The following is a 20,665-nucleotide window of genomic DNA, read 5'->3' as shown; positions in this document are numbered from 1 at the left end:
TGTAAAGGTGAGAGCCAGGATATAAAAAGTTCAGCCTCCAGAAGGGCCTGCAGGAGATTTGTGCCCAGTCTCCATTAGTCTCTAAAGACAGCAAAACATCTTTCCTCTGCAATCTCCCTTCTTCTCTCTGTCTTGAGCCTGATGTCCAGATGGTGTCTTTGTACATTCTGGCCCTACCTGGTTTTGTTTTTTCTTCCCGAATACTCTCCTCCTGTACCATTCCCATAATTTATTCAAATTTGATTGATGAATTTTAAAAGGAATTGTTCCCACAGATTTTGTTTCGGCTTTTGCTAGTGCACCTCCACCCTCTGTCCCTCACATGGCATCTGTGGCAGTCTAATAAGTACGTCTGACAGTAAGCCACTGTATGCCAGGCACCAACACCATCTTCATGTATCTTGTTTAGGATCTACAAACATTCTCAGAGAGCTGACACCAGAGGCATCAATAGTTTCTACACAAGCCACTTAGAGAGTACATGTTATTTCCTAAGGTCGCATAGCTGATCGTGGACAATCTATGCAAGCCCATGCTTTGAATGATCATCAAAAATGCCGAAAAGAGACAAACCTGGAAATCCATTAATCTTATTTAATAGCATTAATTAGTAGAATGAATGCCATTTTATGGCACAAGAAACAGAATCGTTGAGTGCAAATGGCTCCATTAAATTCTAATACTGTAACCTCAGACTTCACAGAATTGATATAGAAAAGACTAATTGAGTGTTTGAGGGGAAAGAAGTCTTATGATACCAACCAGTGTCTCCTCAGGTCTTTTATGTAGGCAAATATGTGAAAATTCCCCTTAATGTATTTTATGAAAAACATGCATCCTTGCTCTATCAAATAAGAGGAACTATGCAAGCCTGCCACACAATCCTTTTTGCCCTGTTTTTCCATGAGCTCAAGAGGTTAAAAAAATGATTCATTAACTTTTACACTAGACTTCTGAATCAAAGACTTTCTTTCTTCTGTTATAAGATTCCTAAGCTAACTTAAAGTTTCTAACAATATGAATATATATACATATACATATATATATACCCATTTATACATACATGCATGCATATACACACATATAGAAACATCTACTTACTTACATTTTAATTTATTTTATTTTGTGCAACCTGTGGATTATACTCAGGTCATCAGGCTTGGTGGCAGGCACTATTACTTTCTGAGCCATCTTGAGAGCCCTTAGACATTTTTTTTTATATGAATGCATGCTGAATCAACACAACCCACACATACACTGACTATTTATGTTTTCAAATTGGTACCTGTATCCTGATTTGAGAGGTCCTTAGGTGTTCAAAAGGAATTATCACCTATTGATTACTTCTTGCATGAACCCCTATGAGTTGAGGAGGATACATCTCATCCAGTTTGACACATGAGAAGACCCAGCTTTGCTATTTAAATTCTCACTCATGTAGATAATAAATGATACAACTAAGTTGTATTCTTGTACAACTTGTATTCAAGTTGTATTCTTAAATGCAGGAATTCATTTCTCCAAGTCCAAAGCTTTTACTACTTTTTAATTATTAAGGGGCATTTAGGCCAGGCTTCCCAGTTCTCTTACTTTGGAGGACCCAAGAGATGTATAGACCTTACCACATGAAATATTTGACTGCAATTTCCATGAGATGCATTGGATGTTGGATCTGAGCATTGAAGCCTGTAGGCACAGCTGACAAGATTATCAGCTGTCAACATTTGGGTAACCTTCATCTCCGTCTCCAAATGAATTTAAAGTATATTTGCATGGGAAAGAAAAAGTTCTTGCTCCCTCAGGCCTCGTACCATGATAATAAAATCTGTATGAACTGTAAGTGAATGTGAAAATAAATTAGCAACCTGGGAGAACTCATCTTGGTATTTGTACAAGGTGACACTAGGGGAATTTTCTTCTTACCTGAGGAGAGCCATTGGAGCCCCCAAAAGGGCACTAACAGAAGTAGAGAGTTCTTAAGAGCATGTGATAAAACTCAAAGGACAGAAGGGAGTCTTGGAGGTAGAGATGCCTGAGAGGGTAGGGGAGCCCCAGAAAACAGAATCCACTCAAACCTAATAGAAGATTTGGGCAGACAAACTGGGAATGAAACCTTGACTCTAGAGACAGATATGTACCAGAGCACTTATCAGATGGATGATTTCCAGTTTGTTGCAATAAATCTATATTCCAAATGTCCAGTTTGGTACCCATTTAACTTCCAAAGGGCTGCTGCAGAGTCAATAAAAACCAGAAATATGTTCCTGATATTGGAATATGGTAAGGTGTCAGCAAAAAAATTAGTATGGGGTCTTTAGTTCAAGCTTTCCTTCTGTTTCTTGGCTCAGCAACTGGTGGGTGGGGCAGATCACCAAAGGTTTTCTGAGACCTCTCAATGGGAATAGATGACAACATTGGGAAGAACTGTTACTACTCAGAGTGGGACAATGTACATTGAGGACCAGGTATCCCGTCACCAGTTCTCTAAGGAGGACTGGGGAAAAGTTGAAGCCAAGATTTCTTCATAGGATGAAATCATTAAAGGTGCAATTCCAGGGGAATATACTGGTAGTCCATCCATCCATCCATCCATCCATCCATCCATCCATCCATCCATCCATCCATCCACCCATCCACCCATCCATCCATAGACATAGAGCTATTTTGTGAGACCCAGTGAGGACATGGTAGAGGTGCAATCACCTTAGTTCACGTCTGAAGCATGGCAGGTGCTTGATAATGGAAAGCTTTCATTCAATATTTATCAGAGGAACTGAACAGCCAGCTGCTCTAAGAGTGGGCCTGGGAGTATGAGAATTTGTGGGAAAGCTTAGACATTATTGGGATGTATAAGAGTCACTATGGATAATCTCACATATTCCAATTCTCCTTCGAGGCACGTACTAAACAGACACTGGCTCATTCTTTCTGAACTTATGTGTGACCATGTGATCATCCAAATGATTTTCAAAGTGCTATGTGTCATTTTGTATGGAAACGTCTAGAGGCAATGCCTGTTTACCACATTTCTCTTTCTCTAACTTGAAAATTGTATTGGGACAGACAACCCACTATCCCTACCCCCTGGGAAGCAGATCCATTCTGCTGACATATTTTCAAAGATTTATTTATTTTTATTTTATGTGTATAAATGTTTGCTTGCACAAATATATGGGTAACACATGTGAACAATGCCCATGGAAGTCAGAAGAGGGTATCAAATCCCTTGTAAGTGGAGTTGCAGATGTCTGTGTGGAACCATGTGTGTGCATGGGACTGAACTTGGGTCCTATGCAACAGCAGCCAGTGCTCTTAGCCACTGAGTCATTTCTCTCACCTCTTGCTGGCTCATTTTGGATAAGAAGCAGAACTGTAAAGTATATTTTCCACTGAGCTTTTATTGTCTAATATTATAGAATTATTAGTATATAAGCAGCCTAATAGAGTATTCAACACTGCCATATGAGCATCTTAGTGGTCTCAACTCTAATCTGCTTGAACTCAGGTCTTGCTCATACAATGGTCCATCTGAGATTTTGTCTATGACATTTTGATAATCATTAACAAAAGGGTCAGAATATGAGGTGGGAACAAACAAACAAAAACAAGTAAACTATTCAATGGGTTAGATGTCAGGCTGGAAACCATGAAAAACAAAAAAAAGAACTTAAAATAAGAATGAAGTCTAGAGCAGATCATGTATTAGTCCAGAAAAGTGGCTGCATGTAGACAAGAGTAAAGGGATTCCCTGGAGTTAGGAAGGGATGTGCTTCTATGTGGAGGTTACAGGAGAGACTGGAATATAACAGAGGAAGATGTTCTGCCCACCCCTCTCTCGGGAAAGCAAAAAAACAGCAAAAGGGAAAAGAATAAGCATTACAACTGTGATTCAACATGATGCTTGAAATGTACATTGTATTGTTTCCTCTCCACCAAATTTTTGAGATGTAGATCATTAACCATACGATATATCCTCATATAGTTAAGAAGAACCATAATTCAAAAACCAAATCTGTCTGATGTTCAACACTCAATGCTTTCTATCCCACCAAGTTTCAAAATCCCATCCACATGTAAACATTCTTTTCACAGTGCTTGGGTACAACTAAATATAATCTCTTCCAATTCATTCAGAGGCATAGAACTGCCCCCTAATCCAGCCCTACCTAGATGATCCCAACTATTATTATGTGATTATACCACAAACATGGTGATCCATTCAACACAGCAACTGGCTTCCCACTGCTCTCAAGAGGCAATTGAGTTCAAGAGCTAGAAGAGGAAGAAAAAGAACAAGTACTCTCTTGCCTCCTGCTTCTCTTATTTAGCTCAGCATTCTGCAGAGGCATCATCCAGGTTAAATGCACCCTCCAGGACAGAAAGGATATGGCAAGGAAAGAGTTTTCCCTAAGTAAACAGAACAAGCACACAGGCATTGCCCAACACAACATGGCTTCTAATAGATATTTGCCTGAATTTGCCACATTTGTTTTGCATCCAACCCTTAATTATGGTCCTTTCAACTTCACAATCATGGATAATGGTGGTGGGGATGCAGAGAACCAGAGATTCAGCAGTGCTCATTCTGAGAAAGTGAGAGAAAGGAACAATGAAACTGTTACCCACCCGCTGTTTATCACTGAGACAGCCACTCTGGGTGCTGTTAGTAGAGTCTGGAGGAAATCAAGGCTGTCCAGGCTCCTGGAGCTTGGGAAATGAGACATCTGGGTGGAAAGTCTAACTACCAGAGTGGAAAGAAGGTCCTTTAGGGTTCATCTGTCCATGCTGAAATGGCTTAGAACCACAACTCTCATTCTACAACAAATGGAAATTCAGAATGTGGACACATAACTTTAAATGCCTTTTATCACCAAGATCTTTTTTCTTAGGCATCCCATGAAATGACAATTAAGCATGAATTACCAATTCAACTCATAAATGAGGAAACTGAGACTCACTTACATTAAGAAATAATTCATACTGTATTAATTAATCACTCAACTAATTAAATGACTTTGAGTGCCTACTCTAGGTTGAAGATTGAACACAGCATTGGAAATACAGCACAAAAATCCAAACAAAATCCTAAAACCTAAGAACGACTGAATAAGACAGAAACAGCAACAGCATAGCATCAAAGGTTGAGACAGAGTTCTTCACTCTGGTGTTTTCAGTCTGTAGGGAAAGGCATGCAATATACAAAAATATATGTAAATTTAAAATCCAGTGTTATGAAAGAAATTAAGATGCTACCCTGTTAATACTGGGTTGTGCTTCTAGGTGACCTGACTGAGTACTTATTGGAGGATTGGACATTGAAACTGAAGCCTAAAAATCAAGAGGTTGTACAGATAGTAAAGGAGAGATTCAGCTTGTATCAAGGCTCCAAAGTGAGAAATCTATCTTGAAATATTTGATAACTTCTTAGGAAATGTTCAAGTTAGAAGTAGTTAAAATGTTTTGACACATTGTATTGGTTTGGGAAACCTTTTTAAAGAAGTCTTTGGAAGAAAGAAGCCTAACATCAGGTAAGAGAGAAACTGTGGTGACAGAGATGTAAGGACCAGAGGATCAGTGTGTTACATACCTACATACCAAGGCCGAGGGTGGGTAGTGGGTACTACACATTACCTCTTCTGAAAGGTTGATAGAAAAATATTTGATTTGTTCAAGGCAAACAAAGTGACTAGGAGATAAGAGGTAGGAAGAAGTAACTGGTCTTTATGTAAGAAAAAAAGTTCTAATCATTTTACCTATGCCATGAAGGAATCAACCAACTTTCATTCCGTAGAATTGTAGTAATCATGGGGACACCCTGCTGAGAATACTTCATTGGATATTTCTTTCTTCTTCTGGTCTAGATTATATGACACTTCAAACTCTACCTAACTCTAAAGTGTCATTATATAGCTCTATCTAAAACATATGGTTACACTATGGATTGACTCATAAGAAGTCTAGGTGCTGACATTCCAGGATGAAATGGCTGAGAACCACAACTCAAAGTCTACAATAAACGGAAATTCAGACTCTGGTGACATAACTTTAAATGCCTTTTATTATCAAGAACACATCCACAGGCAAATAAATACAAGATCACTAATCAGACAAAATTTCAATTTGAGTACTAGAGGATAACTCAGATTTCATGCAAACACCTGAAGAGGTGCTGAAAAATGTTATTATGCATTGCCATGTCCAAATATTCTATAGCAAGCATGGGTCTGGGAAAACATATGTCACTCACTCATAACCTCTATAAAACTTAAAAACTTTATTCTCAGTCAGTACTTAATGATTGAATCCACACTACTAAAACCAGTAAATGTCATTTGGTAAGTTATTTCCCTTATTTATTTTGCTTCCTTCCCCATTAGAATGTAAACATTATGCAGGCAGCATTTTGTCTACTCAGTGCAGTTTTCCAGAACTTTTTTTTTGCCTTTGTGACAAATAGTGTGTGCTTGATAGATGTTCTTTTAATTAATCAACCGTATCTAATGTGTTTAATAGCTTAATTAAAGTCACACAGCCACCAGGGTTTTGTATGCAAGCAGTCTGACTTTAAAGGCTGAATTTACCATCATCCACTAAGCTGATAAACTATCCTAATATCCACAGAATGGACATTCTTGGATTCTAAATTCTCTCACCTTGTCCTGAACAAAGCTTGCAGGTAGGATAAGAAGGAATGGAATTGGCTACTAGTAAATTATTCAACCTGGCCCACAACTATTCTGTAACAAGTACCTACCCACGCCTCTCTCCCTATTTTCTTTAGTTCCAAAGGACTTTGACACATCCTTTGCTTTAAGCATGAAAAACAGGTTTACTGAGTCCTGTTTTTGACTTTATCAAAGCCATTGTCTCCTCTTATGAAGGAGTAACATTACCTTTTCTTTACATCCCGAAGCCTAATGTTTTCTTCTTCCATTCAAGTTGCTGATTTTCATGTTTCTTTGTCTTTTGTAACATGAATCTTAAAAGGTTTTAGTAATAAAAACAAACCAGGGACCCAGGTATTGGGGTGAATTCTGAAAGATCAGAGAGACAGAACAAGCCACAGCTAACCTCATATCTCCAACTTCTCAGCTGATCCTGTTTCCTCAAACTGGAAGCCTCTGAGCCCTCCTTCGAATGGATCTCAACCGAACTGCTGCTAAAAGTCCAAAAGCTTAAAAGCCTCTAGTTTCTGGTCCTCGTGCTTTATATACCTTTCTGCTTCCTGCCATCACTTCCTAGGATTAAAGGCTTATGTCACCATGCCTGGCTGTTTCCAGTGTGGCCTTGAACTCACAGAGATCCGGATGGATTTCTGCTTTCAGCAGGCTAGGATTAAAGGCGTGTTCTACTGTTGCCTGACCTCAATGTTCAATATAGCGGCTGTTCTGTTCTCTGATCCCCAGATAAGTTTATTGGGGTGCACAATATATCAACCACAGTCTTTCCTGTGTTTCATTGTATACTGTTACTATTTTACTTTCTATTATCAGAAGACCATCTGTATGTTTAAAAACTGTACTTCAAAAATCCTCATTATCTAGAGTACGACAGTGGTTATTCATTTGCTTTTGTCGTATATGAGAAAAGTAGAGAGTTTTATTCACATATTTCAGTCTCTAACCATTTTCCAATTTCTTGCTAACATGACAGTGAATTTTGGACCCAAATCACAATTGTTAATTTTTACATTGTGCATCTCCTCTTTAAGTAATTGTTTTTTATATTAACCTTCTGTTTTGTCGAGTATTTGGAGTGATTATTTAGCATTAATGTAGTGTCTAATTAGTTTCCTGCTCATTGTGGGTCTTTTATTCCATTCTTCTCTATTCTTGGTTTCTTTGTTTTGATTCATTGCTAGTCAATTGTTCTTTGAATGATTTATTAGAGGCAGGGCATGGAGGTGGCTCGGTGTACCAAGGAGCAGTCTTTCTGATGTATTTTCTCAAGAACAATGAATGTGGCTGGTTGGAGGTTGTGGTTGATCACTCTCCAAAGCCCTCCTGGTTTAACTGCATTGTCTCTTGGCCTCTATGATACACAGAGTAGGAAAGGAGCCAGACAGAGATTTGTTAGAGTGGGAATAGCTGTTCTGCTCCTATGACCTTTTTGCTCATTTTTTTCAGTACAACTTAATACTAAAGAAAGTAATTTTAAGCAATGTGTACCTTCTTTGCCAAAAACAAAAAATCAGTCTGAGTGCCCACATCTGACTGCTTTTCCTTTCTGTTTTTGTGAGTCCAACTGCATACTCAGACAACCTTGAATAAGCATGTGTCCAATTCTCTTCCTGCTGTATATCTTGGCAGGATATTATAATTCCACAATGGTAGAACAGATGATGTGGAATGGAAGGCACAGGTATTTGGCCTTGCTCCTCTTGGAACGGCCTCTAGGGCAAATGCAGCTTGAGTACCTGACTTGGTTTTTTTCTATGTATCAAAACCTCATGTCTTCCAGGGAAGTGGCTATGATGTAATATTTAGGGAGAAAATCATCCACTAGCTGTTTTGTGTCACCTGACATCCTTTTCACAGCCAATCATTCTTGGGTTAGAAAAACACCTGGGAGAGTTAGTTTCTAATAGTCTTGGTGTATTGCTAGCTCTATGAGCAGTATGTGTGTGGGGATATGGTAACATGAGACTGGGGCATAGGCACCTTATCCTCATTAGCAGACAGGAAATACAACCCTATTTCTCCCCTATGTGCTGAGAACCGAGAAAGCCACATCTTATCAGAGAGCTGTGCTGAAGCAATGCACAGGCCAGCATAGGATTCAGAGATCTGAAAGAAAGATGGGCCCCCAGATGCTTTGGTCCATGTTTATGTCTTCGTGCGCAATACATCAGAGTGCAGAGTGGGGACCAGATGGACAGGTGGAAGGCAGTCTGGCAGCTTCTCTTTATTGCTTTATACTCTCAGTGAGGAGTGTTGCTTGAATCAGTAATAAATACAGAACTGAAATATCAAAGTGGAATTTAAATGGGCATGCGGACACTCTAAATGTTAATTAGTTCCTCAGTCCAGGGTTTTTTCTTTTTTTCCCCAGTCAGTGATTGCCACCGACAGACTAAACTGTTCTGTGAACATAACACCAGTCTTGCTTGGGTCTCAGTCCTTATCTGCAGTGAGCTGCCACTTCTGTAGAGACACTACACAATGCAACATACTTCAGGCTTCCTTATATATCTGTAATCTCTTGGAGGGCACATACTAACCATAATATGAACTACAGGGATTTGCACACAATAATGATCATCATATGCTTGATGGATAGATTGTGAAAACCTGGAATATGTCCATGAAATTACCCCGAATGGGAAAATACTAACTTATAAGAAGTATTAATAGACAAGATGACCCAATGAGTGTGATTTAAGAGTGAGTGGGTGGTAGTAAAGATTGTATGCAATAGAAACAAATACCACAAAGGTGAATGTATTTGGCTCTATAAACCCCTAAAAAGTATACTTGAAGACCACTGGGGAGAAGCCAGCATCAAAGAAATATTAATAATTATATTACGAAGCTTTCTTTGAGTCGCAATCCCCACCTTGCCACTCCTAAATCAGCCAAGTAAATTCTTTGTCATTGCAGGCATTCAAAACTCAGCACTGACAAATATTGACTGTAATGTGGTAATGGTAACTGAAGCGTATTGTATGCAGGGGTGGGTGGGTGTGAATGGAAAGGTGATGGATGACCTTTACAAGCTTTCCAGCCTTGTGAATGTGTGATGTTGATGGATACAACTACCAGACCAAGGAAACACTTGATACAAACCAGTCACTTTCTTTTTTTTTTTTTTTAATGTGACTCATGGCTGTGATAAGAGGAATCATTCTAAAGGTGAACTGAAACATGTTCCTCCTGCATCCAGACACTGACAGGCATCAGTACTACAGATAAAGGAATCACAACCCAGGCCACGTGATTTTCTCAAGTGTAGCACCTTTTTCATACTCTAATACAGGTTTACAACTGTTTTCCATAGAAGCCATACAAATAAATGCTTTAGGCCTTGTGACATATACAGTGTCTATTGCAACTCCCCAACTTCACTCTTAAGCATCAAAGCAACCATCAGTAATATGCAAACTAAGAGACATAGTGGCACTAAAATAAAACTGAAACAAAAAATTGAGCAAAAATAAAGCAATAAAAAAATCAACCTTATTTCAAAATCTTAAAAGACAATGAGGGCTGGACTTGGCTCATGGGCCTCTGCTGTGGAATAATCCTGTAAACTGTATGAATATATGTCACTATGATTTGTTCAATAAACAAGCTAACTGGCCAATAGATGAACAGGATAAAGTTTGGCAGGAAAGCCAAACTGAGAAGGACGGAATGAGGAAGGGCGGAGTTAGAGGAGTCTCCAGCCAGATGCAAAGGGAGCAGAAGATGAACTTACCATGCTACATAAGGTACCACCATGTGGCAGAGCATAAATAAGGAATATGGGTTAACTTAAAATGAAAGAGATAGCCGGGCGGTAGTGGCATGTGCCTTTAATCCCAGCACTTGGGAGGCAGAGCCAGGCGGATCTCTGTAAGTTCAAGGCCAGCCTGGGCTACAGAGTGAGTTCCAGGAAAGGTGCAAAGGTACACAGAGAAACTCCTGTCTCAAAAAAAAAAAAAAGAAAAAGAAAAAGAAAAAACTGAAAGAGATAGCTAGTAATAAGCCTGAGCTATTGGCAGAGTATTTATAATTCATATTCAGCCTCTGAGTCAGGTGTTTGTGACTGGGTGGTTGGGACAGGAAACATCCATTTACAGGCCTCAGTTTATTAAACTCTTCTGTAAAGTTGCACAGACTTCACACTTGAGAAGGGGAAAATACAAACCAGGTAAGTAATAACCTACTTACTCCATTTGCTTTGCTGAGTGCCTGGAAGTAGATGCTGTAGCTCTTCAATGGGGAGAGGGGAGGGTTCCAATAGCCATTGTACGTCTTGTTGTCTCCCACTGTAAATGGCTGGGTGACAGGCAGGTTGGAGGGCTTCAACTCTGCAGCAAAATAGTGTAGAGAATCGAGGTTGGAGGCATTCCGGTAGCTCACAGGTACAGAGAAACACTCGATGATGTCAGCTGCTCTCCGGGACTTCTGAAGTCGCTCCTCTTTGACAACCAGTTGGTAAACACTGGAAAATAAAGGCAAGAGGTAGATGAGTCACTCTGAGGACAGAAAAGCTCACTAGCATTCATTGTGCTTGTATAACTCCCCTATGAGCAGAAACAGATATCACTTTTTTCTGTTAAAAAAAAATACCTTACTCCACTTTCAGATTTTTGAACCCATTGCTTTGTAGAAATATATCTCAATACCAGTACACATAAGACACACGCAAAATCCATCTCAGCACCAATCTGTATAAACCTGCTGCTCCTTCTAGTGGCTTCCCTTTTTGAAGGATACTATTGCTGTATGACAGGTGCCTAGATCCTAAATTCATTCTCAGGTCTCATCTACTTAGATCTCACTCTTCACCCCAACCAACAAGCTCAGTGGCCGTACACTCAGCAGTGTTACACTTGCCACTACCTTCTTTACTTCTTCTCATTGCTGATGCTGAAACCAGACACATTGCTACCTTCTACCTAGACTCAGTTGGGTGTTTTTTTTTGTCCTTGATTCATTTAAGCATTCTATCTATGCATTTTGCTTCCAATCATATAATACCATCTCTCTTCAAGCACTTCTATAGCTTCTCTTCTGTCCAAATTACACAATCTAAACTCCTCACAATGGCAGCTGAAGTCTTTTATCCTTGGTTTCCAGCTTTCCTTTCAGGTGATCATCTCATGATACCCACTAATTCCAATAGATCCAGACACACAGCTATTATATAGCATCCCATGATTGACCCTCTCCATCATCAGCGTGTTCTCCCTCTATTTGAAACACCCACCATGCTAACCACCTCTACCTATAAAAGACTTACAATAATACTGATGTCTTTCTTATATTTACTCCATGAAGCCTGTCCAAAATGAGTTATTCTCAACTCATTCATCATAGTCTGGTTGATTTTGCAAAAGCATAAGATGGGATATGTGCCTTGCTGACTTGATTGTATCCTTGACAAAAGTGTGGCTTAGTTATCTGTGGATCACTCTATCCTCCCCCCCACTTCTCTCTCTCTCTCTCTCTCTCTCTCTCTCTCTCTCTCTCTCTCTCTCTCACACACACACACACACACACACACACACACACACACACACACACACTCACACATCATGCCCAGAGCATGCCTGACTCTAAGCAAGTGATCAATGAACATTTGTTGAAATGAATCAAAGTGGATTGAATTAAAGTTGAAAGCAAGCACGAAGCCAAATCTAGATGGATGCAGAAACTCTAATCAGGGTAAACAGTGTTTCCCAGGAGAGTCTGCCAAGTAATCTCATATCATCCCCTTCAACTAAGACTATAAGGAGGTGCCAGTGTGTGCATAGAGATGACAGACTTTATTGAATATCAACCATATGCTAAGTATATAGATTCTCTTTGTGAAAGTTACTCAAAAGTTTGTGAATTGGATCCCTTCAGCATCCTTGGTTAATCAATTGAGACCCCAAAGTTTTTGGAGATTCTGAGGACCTGGACCTTCCTCTTAGACCCCCCCTCATTTATTTTTTTTTGTTTTTACATCCTGATGACAGGTCCCCCCTCCTCCCAGTCCTGTCTCCTACTTCTCTTCCCTCCTCCACCCACTCCTCCTCCTCTGTTTCTCTTCAGAAAAGGGCAAGCCTCCAGTGGACATTAGCCAGCCATTGTATATCAAGTTGCAATGAGACTGGGTACCTTCCTCTCCTATTAAGGCTGGACAAGGCAATCTGGTAGAAGGAAAGGGTCCCAAATGCAGGCAATATAGTCAGAGACAGCCCCCACTCCCACTGTTAGGAGTTCTGCAAAAAGACCAGGTTACACAACTGTAACATAACTGCCTAGGTCAGTCCCATACAGGCTCCCTTGTTGTCAATTTAGTCTCTGTGAGCCCCTATGAGCCCAGGTTAGTTGATTCTGTAGGTTTAGAATCACTTTCTATATCCTTGACTATCCTATGATGGGCTAAATCAAGAAGAACCCAGGGCTGGCTTCCTATACTACCCATGACTGCTGTGATAGTATAGTCATGATGAGCCAAGAAAACAGGTCATGGCTGAGTTTCATACATTCAGTTGTTCAAGACTGTTGGGAGAAAGCACAGCATCTACACAGGCTTAGTCCCATCATCTCTTATCTGGCTGTTAAGTTTGGTTGAATTGACAAGGAGATCTGTAATAATCAGGTTGAAGAGATGAGGATAAACCTGAGAGGTTCAGTGATCTATGATTGTCAATTCAGCAAAAGCATCTCAGACAGCCTTCACAGCTCAGTTCCTTTTTAAAATTGTTCTTTTCCCCCAAACCAACACAATGCACAAAGGGCCACCTGAGCAGTTTTAAAGTTGGTGGCCTAAACTGCTTAGTTTGTATCCCACCTCATGTGAAATCACAAAGAGCGAGAGAATGAGGGCACTGTGGAGGTTAAGCTGTGTAGTCAACATATGGTACACATATGATTAGAATTAGCGTGCTAAAGCAGATTCAGCAGTTCCCACAGGCCCACCGCATCTGCAGCTTATCCATTCAGACATAAACTGCAAGTGTCACCAGAAAGCCAGACGCCTTTTTGTCAGATGCATCTGTCTGCCAGTGCATCCAGCTCCTCCCAACAGCCAGGGGAGAGGGAGAAGCACAGTGGCACACTGAGAAGTGGTAGAGGGGAGAGACAGGAGCATGTATATTGTTTCTGTTTCTTACAGCAACTTCATCCTCACCATTCTCTTGAAAATGCATCTTCCATCACTTCTCGGCCTTTTGGCTAAGATCAAGTGTAGAAAATGCATCTTCTAAAAGCATTCTCCTTTCATTTCTCTGGTAGTGATAAATGCATTCCTAAATGAGAATAATCTGCTCCAAAGTTGTATCTCCAACCTCAGAGAAAAAGTGGTTGCAATACTCTGCAGGGTTGTTTGTAGTGGGGATATTTTAATGTGAAAATCTTAGTGTCTTAAGAAAAGAAGAATTCGGCCGGGCGGTGGTGGCGCACGCCTTTAATCCCAGCACTCGGGAGGCAGAGCCAGGCGGATCTCTGTGAGTTCGAGGCCAGCCTGGGCTACCAAGTGAGTTCCAGGAAAGGCGCAAAGCTACACAGAGAAACCCTGTCTCAAAAAACCTAAAAAAAAAAAAAGAAAAAAAAAAAAAGAAAAGAAAAGAAGAATTCAAAATAGCTCAAGATGCATTTACTCATGCAGTTTCCCAACTATGTTGACTTCTGTCTCTCCCAATGAGAAGATGGGCATGTGTCATGTTTCCCTTGTATGGCTTGCCCTGGGGTCCCCAGGAGGGCTCTCGAGGCCATGCTGTGCCCCAGCTCCACCTTTACTCTAAAGTAGCTGCTCTGATGCCAGCAAGAGTGTGTAACCAGTTTGAATCTCCCTCCCATTGAAGGCAAGGGCATTCCACTCTGGTACCAAGACCTTCCTTGACCAAAGGATGATTTCCTCAGATGCCATTTGAGGGAGAACCCACAGGACCCCTCTAGAGACTTTGGGAAACTGGGCCCCTTGGTCACCCTGCTGACTCTGATATCAAAGCAAAGAGTTTCCATAGTGACTCACATCTCTCAGACCTGATTCCTCTGATGAGACAGTCAACTTTCTATTCTCAAAAAATCCAGCACCCCTTTTTGTGTGTGGGACAGATGCCTATAGACAGATACAATGCCCATTTGAGATATTGATTCAGCTAACAGATGGAGAGTAGGCTTCAGTTCTCAGGTGAACATTGCCCAAATCTAGGCAGGTGCACATTTTGGTCTCTGTTCTCCCAGAAAAAAAAAATGTGTTAGCTTATATTCTTCCAGGGATGGACTCCAAGTCAAATGATATGTTAGAGAAATGGTTCCAAGAGAAAATGGTAAGGGAGGGAAACAGGAGAGAAAAGTGGGTGAGCCAATGAGGGCGTGCTATCAGGTGAAATCCCGAAATCTCAAGCCAAGGGTTTTAAACCTTCAGCTGCAATCTGTTTTCAGCACTGGGCTTTCTCAGGATTTCCCAAACCATTCATATGGGTCAGACAATGAGTCCCTAGGTGCATAATAACTGCCATCCAAAGCAGGTCACACCTGAGAATCATTACATCAATGCACATAGCACCTGAGAGACTGGCACCGCATAGGAAAGAGGACATGATGGATCTACGGGGGACATCATTGTGCCCTACAGGGTGCTTTAAAACATTGTCCACATGGTGTAAGTGAAACAGTGATCCAATGCTGAGAGAACAGGCTGGACCTGGACAGGGGTGGTATTGTAATTTATTCTTCTCTTCTCTTCTCTTCTCTTCTCTTCTCTTCTCTTCTCTTCTCTTCTCTTCTCTTCTCTTCTCTTCTCTTCTCTTCTCTTCTCTTCTCTTCTCTTCTCTTCTCTTCCCTTCCCTTCCCTTCCCTTCCCTTCCCCTCCCCTCCCCTCCCCCCTCCCCTCCCCTCCCCTCCCCTCCCCTCTCCCCTCCCCTCCCCTCTCCCCTCCCCTCCCCTCTCCCCTCCCCTCCCCTCTCCCCTCCCCTCCCCTCTCCCCTCCCCTTTCCCCTCCCCTCTCCCCTCCCCTCCTCTCCCCTCCCCTCTCCCCTCCCCTCCCCTCCCCTCCTCTCCTCTCCCCTCCCCTCCCCTTCCCTCCTCTCCTCTCCTCTCCTCTCCTCTCCTCTCCTCTCCTCTCCTCTCGTCTCCTCCCTTTCCCTTCCCCTCTCCTCCATTTTTTCCATTCCTCTGCTCTCTTCTTTGTCCCTGTCCCTCTTCTTTCCTTTCTTTCTCCCTTCTTCCTTCCTTTCTTCCTTCCTCCCTTTTTTCCTTTTTTTGAGGCAGGGTTTTCTGTAGTTCAAGGAGCCTTAAACTCAGTACCTAGCTAAGGATGTCTTTAAACTCTTGATCCTCTCACATGTACCTCCCAAGTGCTGGGATCACAGGTGTGCACCACTGAGGTTTCTAAGGTTTAGAGAGAGGTAATTGTATTCTTCCTTTCATGTGTCTTTCTGAGTGTGTCTTGCATGTGTACGTGTTCATGATGTGCACTTGCGCATGTATTTACATGTATGTAGAGGTCAGAATTTGACATCAAATGTCTTCCTCAATATCTCTCTACTTTATTTTTTGAGACAAAGTCCTGTATAAACTTGCTAGCCAACTAACCCCTGAAATCTGCCTTGAATCTGGACTTGAATACAAAGTCATCTCTGAAACAGAGAATGGAGACAGTGGAGAAGACCTGGGGCCAAGCTATCTTTCTCTAGGTAAAGGTTGGTGAAACTGTCTCGCATCTTCTCCCTCTTTTATAATGGTTTCTATAAATAGTAAGATGGCTATAAGAACAGTATGACTAATTTCTTTCTACCCTGGTTTGGTCATATTGGAATAAATAACTTCTTTTTCCAAATCCAGTTTTATGTATTTTTTTAATATAAGGAAACTAGGGAAGAAGGCCCATACACCTGAAGATCTGGTAACATTGGGACTTAGGTGAAATAAGAGTTCTAGTTAGATAAGTCTAATTTTTGTTTCCGGTTCTGTACAGCAGAGTCACATGGCAACCATAAAGAATCAGTGTGTTTTTCCACCGCCTCAAGAGAGGGCAAGGAAAGGTCACTGCAGATTCTTAAGGTGCTGCTTCAGCTCAGTAGCTCCCACCCACGGCTTCATACTATAATTGCCTACAGGCTTAAAAAGATCATTCCTTGGCCCCACCCCAGGTGAACTGAACCAGAATCTGTAGGGATGGGATCTCAGCATCAATATTAAGCTCTCCAAGTTCTTTTAGTATATAGCTATGAAGCTAAACCCTGAGTGATTCCAGCATTTGCCTTTTTATACCCAGTAGGAGGATCCCCTTCTAGCATTCTCACACACGTAAAACTACCAATGTGGAACATTCCAAGTTTAGTGGAACATTAATTCACAACTACAAGTCTTTGTCCACCACACCTTGAGTTATTGTCCTGCTTTATTTCCTCCATAACTTTTATCACAACTGAAATCTCTCATCTGATGATTTCTCTACAGGCTTGCTTCACACAACTACATAGATTGCAAACCTACTATGGTTGAGAGCTTGCTGTCTCCTTCACCCCTTTTGAGACCCTAGTACCATAAAACTTGTTAACTAAGTATTTGTAAAAGAAATGACTTGTTAGGTTTGACAGCTCACACCTACAATGTAAGTACTTGAGAGGTTGAGACAGGGTCAGTTCAAGGCAAGAATAGCTATGTGGCAGGTTTGAGGCCAGCCTAGGCTGTATAAGACTTTTTCTTAAAAACAAAAAACAAAACCAAAAAATAAATTTACAAAACAAAATTTAACTTTAGAAAGCAATTTTAAAATCAATCATTTTTTTCCTTCCCGTCCTTCACCTTCTGTTCCTCTCTCCTTTCTTTGAGAGAATCACACTATGTACCCCAGAGTGGCCTGCAACTCATAATCCTTCCGGAGCAGCTCCTTGAGACCTGAGATTACTGCAAATTGCTACCGCATTTTGCTTCTCACATAGGTTTCGATATCTTATTCTCATCTACCCACAATGTTCCCCTGACCCTTCTGCACACTAAGAATTACTCATCCAATCAAGAAAACAACAAACCAAATGTCACTCTGAGGAACTTGTTTTAACTGATGAATGAGGGTGAGTTTCTCCTTCCTTTGTACCCAATAGGTCAAAATTCTTTTCCTAGTCTCAGTGTCTGTGTTGAAAATATGGCTTCATCTACAGAAAACATTATTGAGTATATACTAAGTTCCACATATATGTATTCTGGCTGTTACCTTATTTGACTTTCACAGAAACTCTGTCAGGTAGATATTATCATTTCCACTTGTCAAAATCAGGAAACTGAGGCATAAAATGCTCAATGTCTCTTGCAGAGATGGTGCTGTTTGGGTGCTTGAGCTAAGATTTGAAAATAGTGTGTTTCCAAAAGTCTCATTCTTAATCATAGCATTTGGTAACAATAAAATTGTTTGCCTTACCATGGCAAACACTTTGGCTTTTAAAATAATTACTTTTGTTAAGAAAAACACAATAACATTTTATACATTTTGGAAAGTGAAAGAGAGATAAAATGGGTTTTCCTTAGCCAATTACTAAAATACAATTATTTAGGAAAATGTTGGTGAATCTTTTAGCTTCTCCTTTTTCCTGCATGAACAACCTCTGACTTATACTGAAAATCAACAGTAAAAAGTCTTTGAGAGACATTCATCTTGCAGCCAGCTTCATTTGATTGCACATATACTAATTTCTCTTATTCATGGTTTTGCTTTTAATGATCTCAGTTACCCATGATCAACTGTAGTTTGAAAATACTAAATTGAAAACTCTAGAAATAAATAATACATACATTTTAACTGTGCAGCATCCTAATTAGCATAATTAAAATTTGCACCATCCCTATTCATCCCACCTAAGACATGAATGTTTCCTTTATCGAGTATATCCACTCTATGCATGATACCCACCCTCCACTAGTCAATAGATAGCCACTTCAATGATCATATCAACTGTCACAGCACATGTGTTCAAACAGCCTTAATTTTCCTTAGCACTAGACACTTGAACGTATCAAAGAGAAGCAGGTATGGAAGCAGGTATGTTGGCAGGAGTAGGAGACCAGCTGCTCATATGGCAACCATATTTAGGAATATTTAAACAGTAGTTCAAATTTATACAAGTCTATGAAAAAATAGGAGATGAATGAATGAATACTCGTTACTCTGACATTTGATACTGTGACAAATCTTGAGAGAAACAATTTAAGAACACATGATTAATTCATTGGGTTATGGTTTTGGAAATGTCAGGCCACCATAGCTGAGAGGGCACTGTGGAACAAAGCAGCTCACATTGCAGTGACCAGGAAGCAGAGAGAGAATGCTTGTTGCAAGTGGCTTTCTTCCTTTCTCTCTTTTATTCCATCTAGACCCTTAGCCTATAGCATAATGTCCTTACATTCCAGGAAAGTATGTCTCCCCCAATTAATCCTCCCTGGAAATATCACCATTTGATGCACTCAGAGGCATGCTTTCTTAGTCTAACAGCTACCTCTCAATCCAATCATGATGACAATCAAAAGTAACTCTCATAGCAATGCAACTCCTATGACTTGGTCCTAATATCAAACTCAAAGAAATATTACAATAAGAGACAATGGCAGCATTATTGCTGCTGATGAATATATAACCAAATTTAACTAAACAGAGCCCACCCACTACTATATAAAGAGGATTTTATATTGTAGCATAATGAAGTTTATTTCAGCAATGCCAGTTGGTTTAATATTGGAACTTTAATGAATGCAGTATAGCACATTAACAGAATAAAGGTCAGAAATCTCATAATCATCTCAACAGTTGCAGAAAAGTGATAAAATATAATACATATTTATGATAAAAATATCACAGAAAGGAAAAAGGGATATAAAGGAATTTTTCAATTTGATAAATGCCATCCACAAAACATGTAAAGTTAACATCACACTCAAGGGCAAAAGATTGAATGCTTTTCTTCTAAAATAAGGATGTCTGACCAACATTAGGGTGGAGAGTTTAGATACTAGAATAGGTCAAATTTAACTAGTAATTATCTTAATTAATTTGTAGCACCAAGTATAGAAAGCAAGAAGGAAAATATTTGAAGATGATTTGATTTTGTATGAAGAGAATTAAAAGGTTATATCTATCTATCTATATCTATCTATCTATCTATAGATATATATACCAACTAAAACTAATAAAGCACTTCAACAAATTAAAATATTCAACTGATATATATATATATATATATAATTTCATCAATGGTGGAAAGCATTCTGAAAATGAAATTAAGTAAACATTTCTACTCATAACATAAAAATTAACAAAAAAATGAAATACTTAGATACTAAAAGGTAAAAAAATTAAAGGATATATAGGTAAATGGAGAGAGATTCCATGTTCATGTCATGGTCAATATGGTTAAGATTATAATTCTCTCTAAACATATCTGGATATTTAATTCAAACACCACCAGAATTTCACTGTTCAGATATGGAATGGCCCCCAAAGGCTCGTGTGTTGAAGGATTGGTCCTCAGTGAAGTTCTGGGGTAAGGACTTCGGGAAGAATAGTAGGTCAGGGGGACTCTTCCATCAGTAGTGGACTGATCTATTGATAGATTAATAACCTGAAGGCACTATTTGGAGATGGTGGGAACTTGAGACCTAGTGAAGGAAATAGAACACTGAGGGTGTGCCCTGAAAGGGAACATCCTGTCCCCAGTCCTTTCTTGCTCTCTCTTCCTTCTGGCCCTTTGGCCTAACGCATGTCCCTTGCCATCTGCCATTAGCTTCACCAGAGGCTCAGAAGCAATGGTGTCAAGTGACCATGGACTAAAACTATGAACAATACTAAAATTTTCCTCTTTTGAGCTGTTTGTCTCAGGCATTTTATCACAGAAATAGAAAACTGAGTAACACGAGAATCATCAGAGACTTTGTAAATCTAATAAGTAGACCAAACATACATATGCAATGGCCATAATAGACAAAACAACTTAAAAAACTCAGAATAATATTGCAGAGCTTACAGTTCCTGA

At 40.1% G+C, this 20,665-nt stretch overlaps 1 protein-coding gene across 7 annotated transcripts in view; it reads right to left on the bottom strand.

Moving 5' to 3' along the window:
- Nucleotides 1-20,665, bottom strand: part of Ptprt (protein tyrosine phosphatase receptor type T) — a 1,096,883-nt gene that overhangs the window by 221,851 nt on the left and 854,367 nt on the right. For all 7 annotated transcript variants that reach the window (XM_042276726.2, XM_042276732.2, XM_042276733.2 and 4 more), the window contains exon 12: nt 10,872-11,145. In XM_042276726.2, coding sequence (XP_042132660.1) covers nt 10,872-11,145 — 274 coding nt within the window. The remainder of the gene's footprint in view (nt 1-10,871; nt 11,146-20,665) is intronic.

This window comes from Peromyscus maniculatus, chromosome 4 (assembly GCF_049852395.1).
Source record: "Peromyscus maniculatus bairdii isolate BWxNUB_F1_BW_parent chromosome 4, HU_Pman_BW_mat_3.1, whole genome shotgun sequence".
Classification (NCBI taxonomy): Eukaryota; Metazoa; Chordata; class Mammalia; order Rodentia; family Cricetidae; genus Peromyscus; species Peromyscus maniculatus.
Note: the sequence above shows the minus strand (reverse complement) of the source record. Positions and strands in the feature narration are given on the sequence as shown.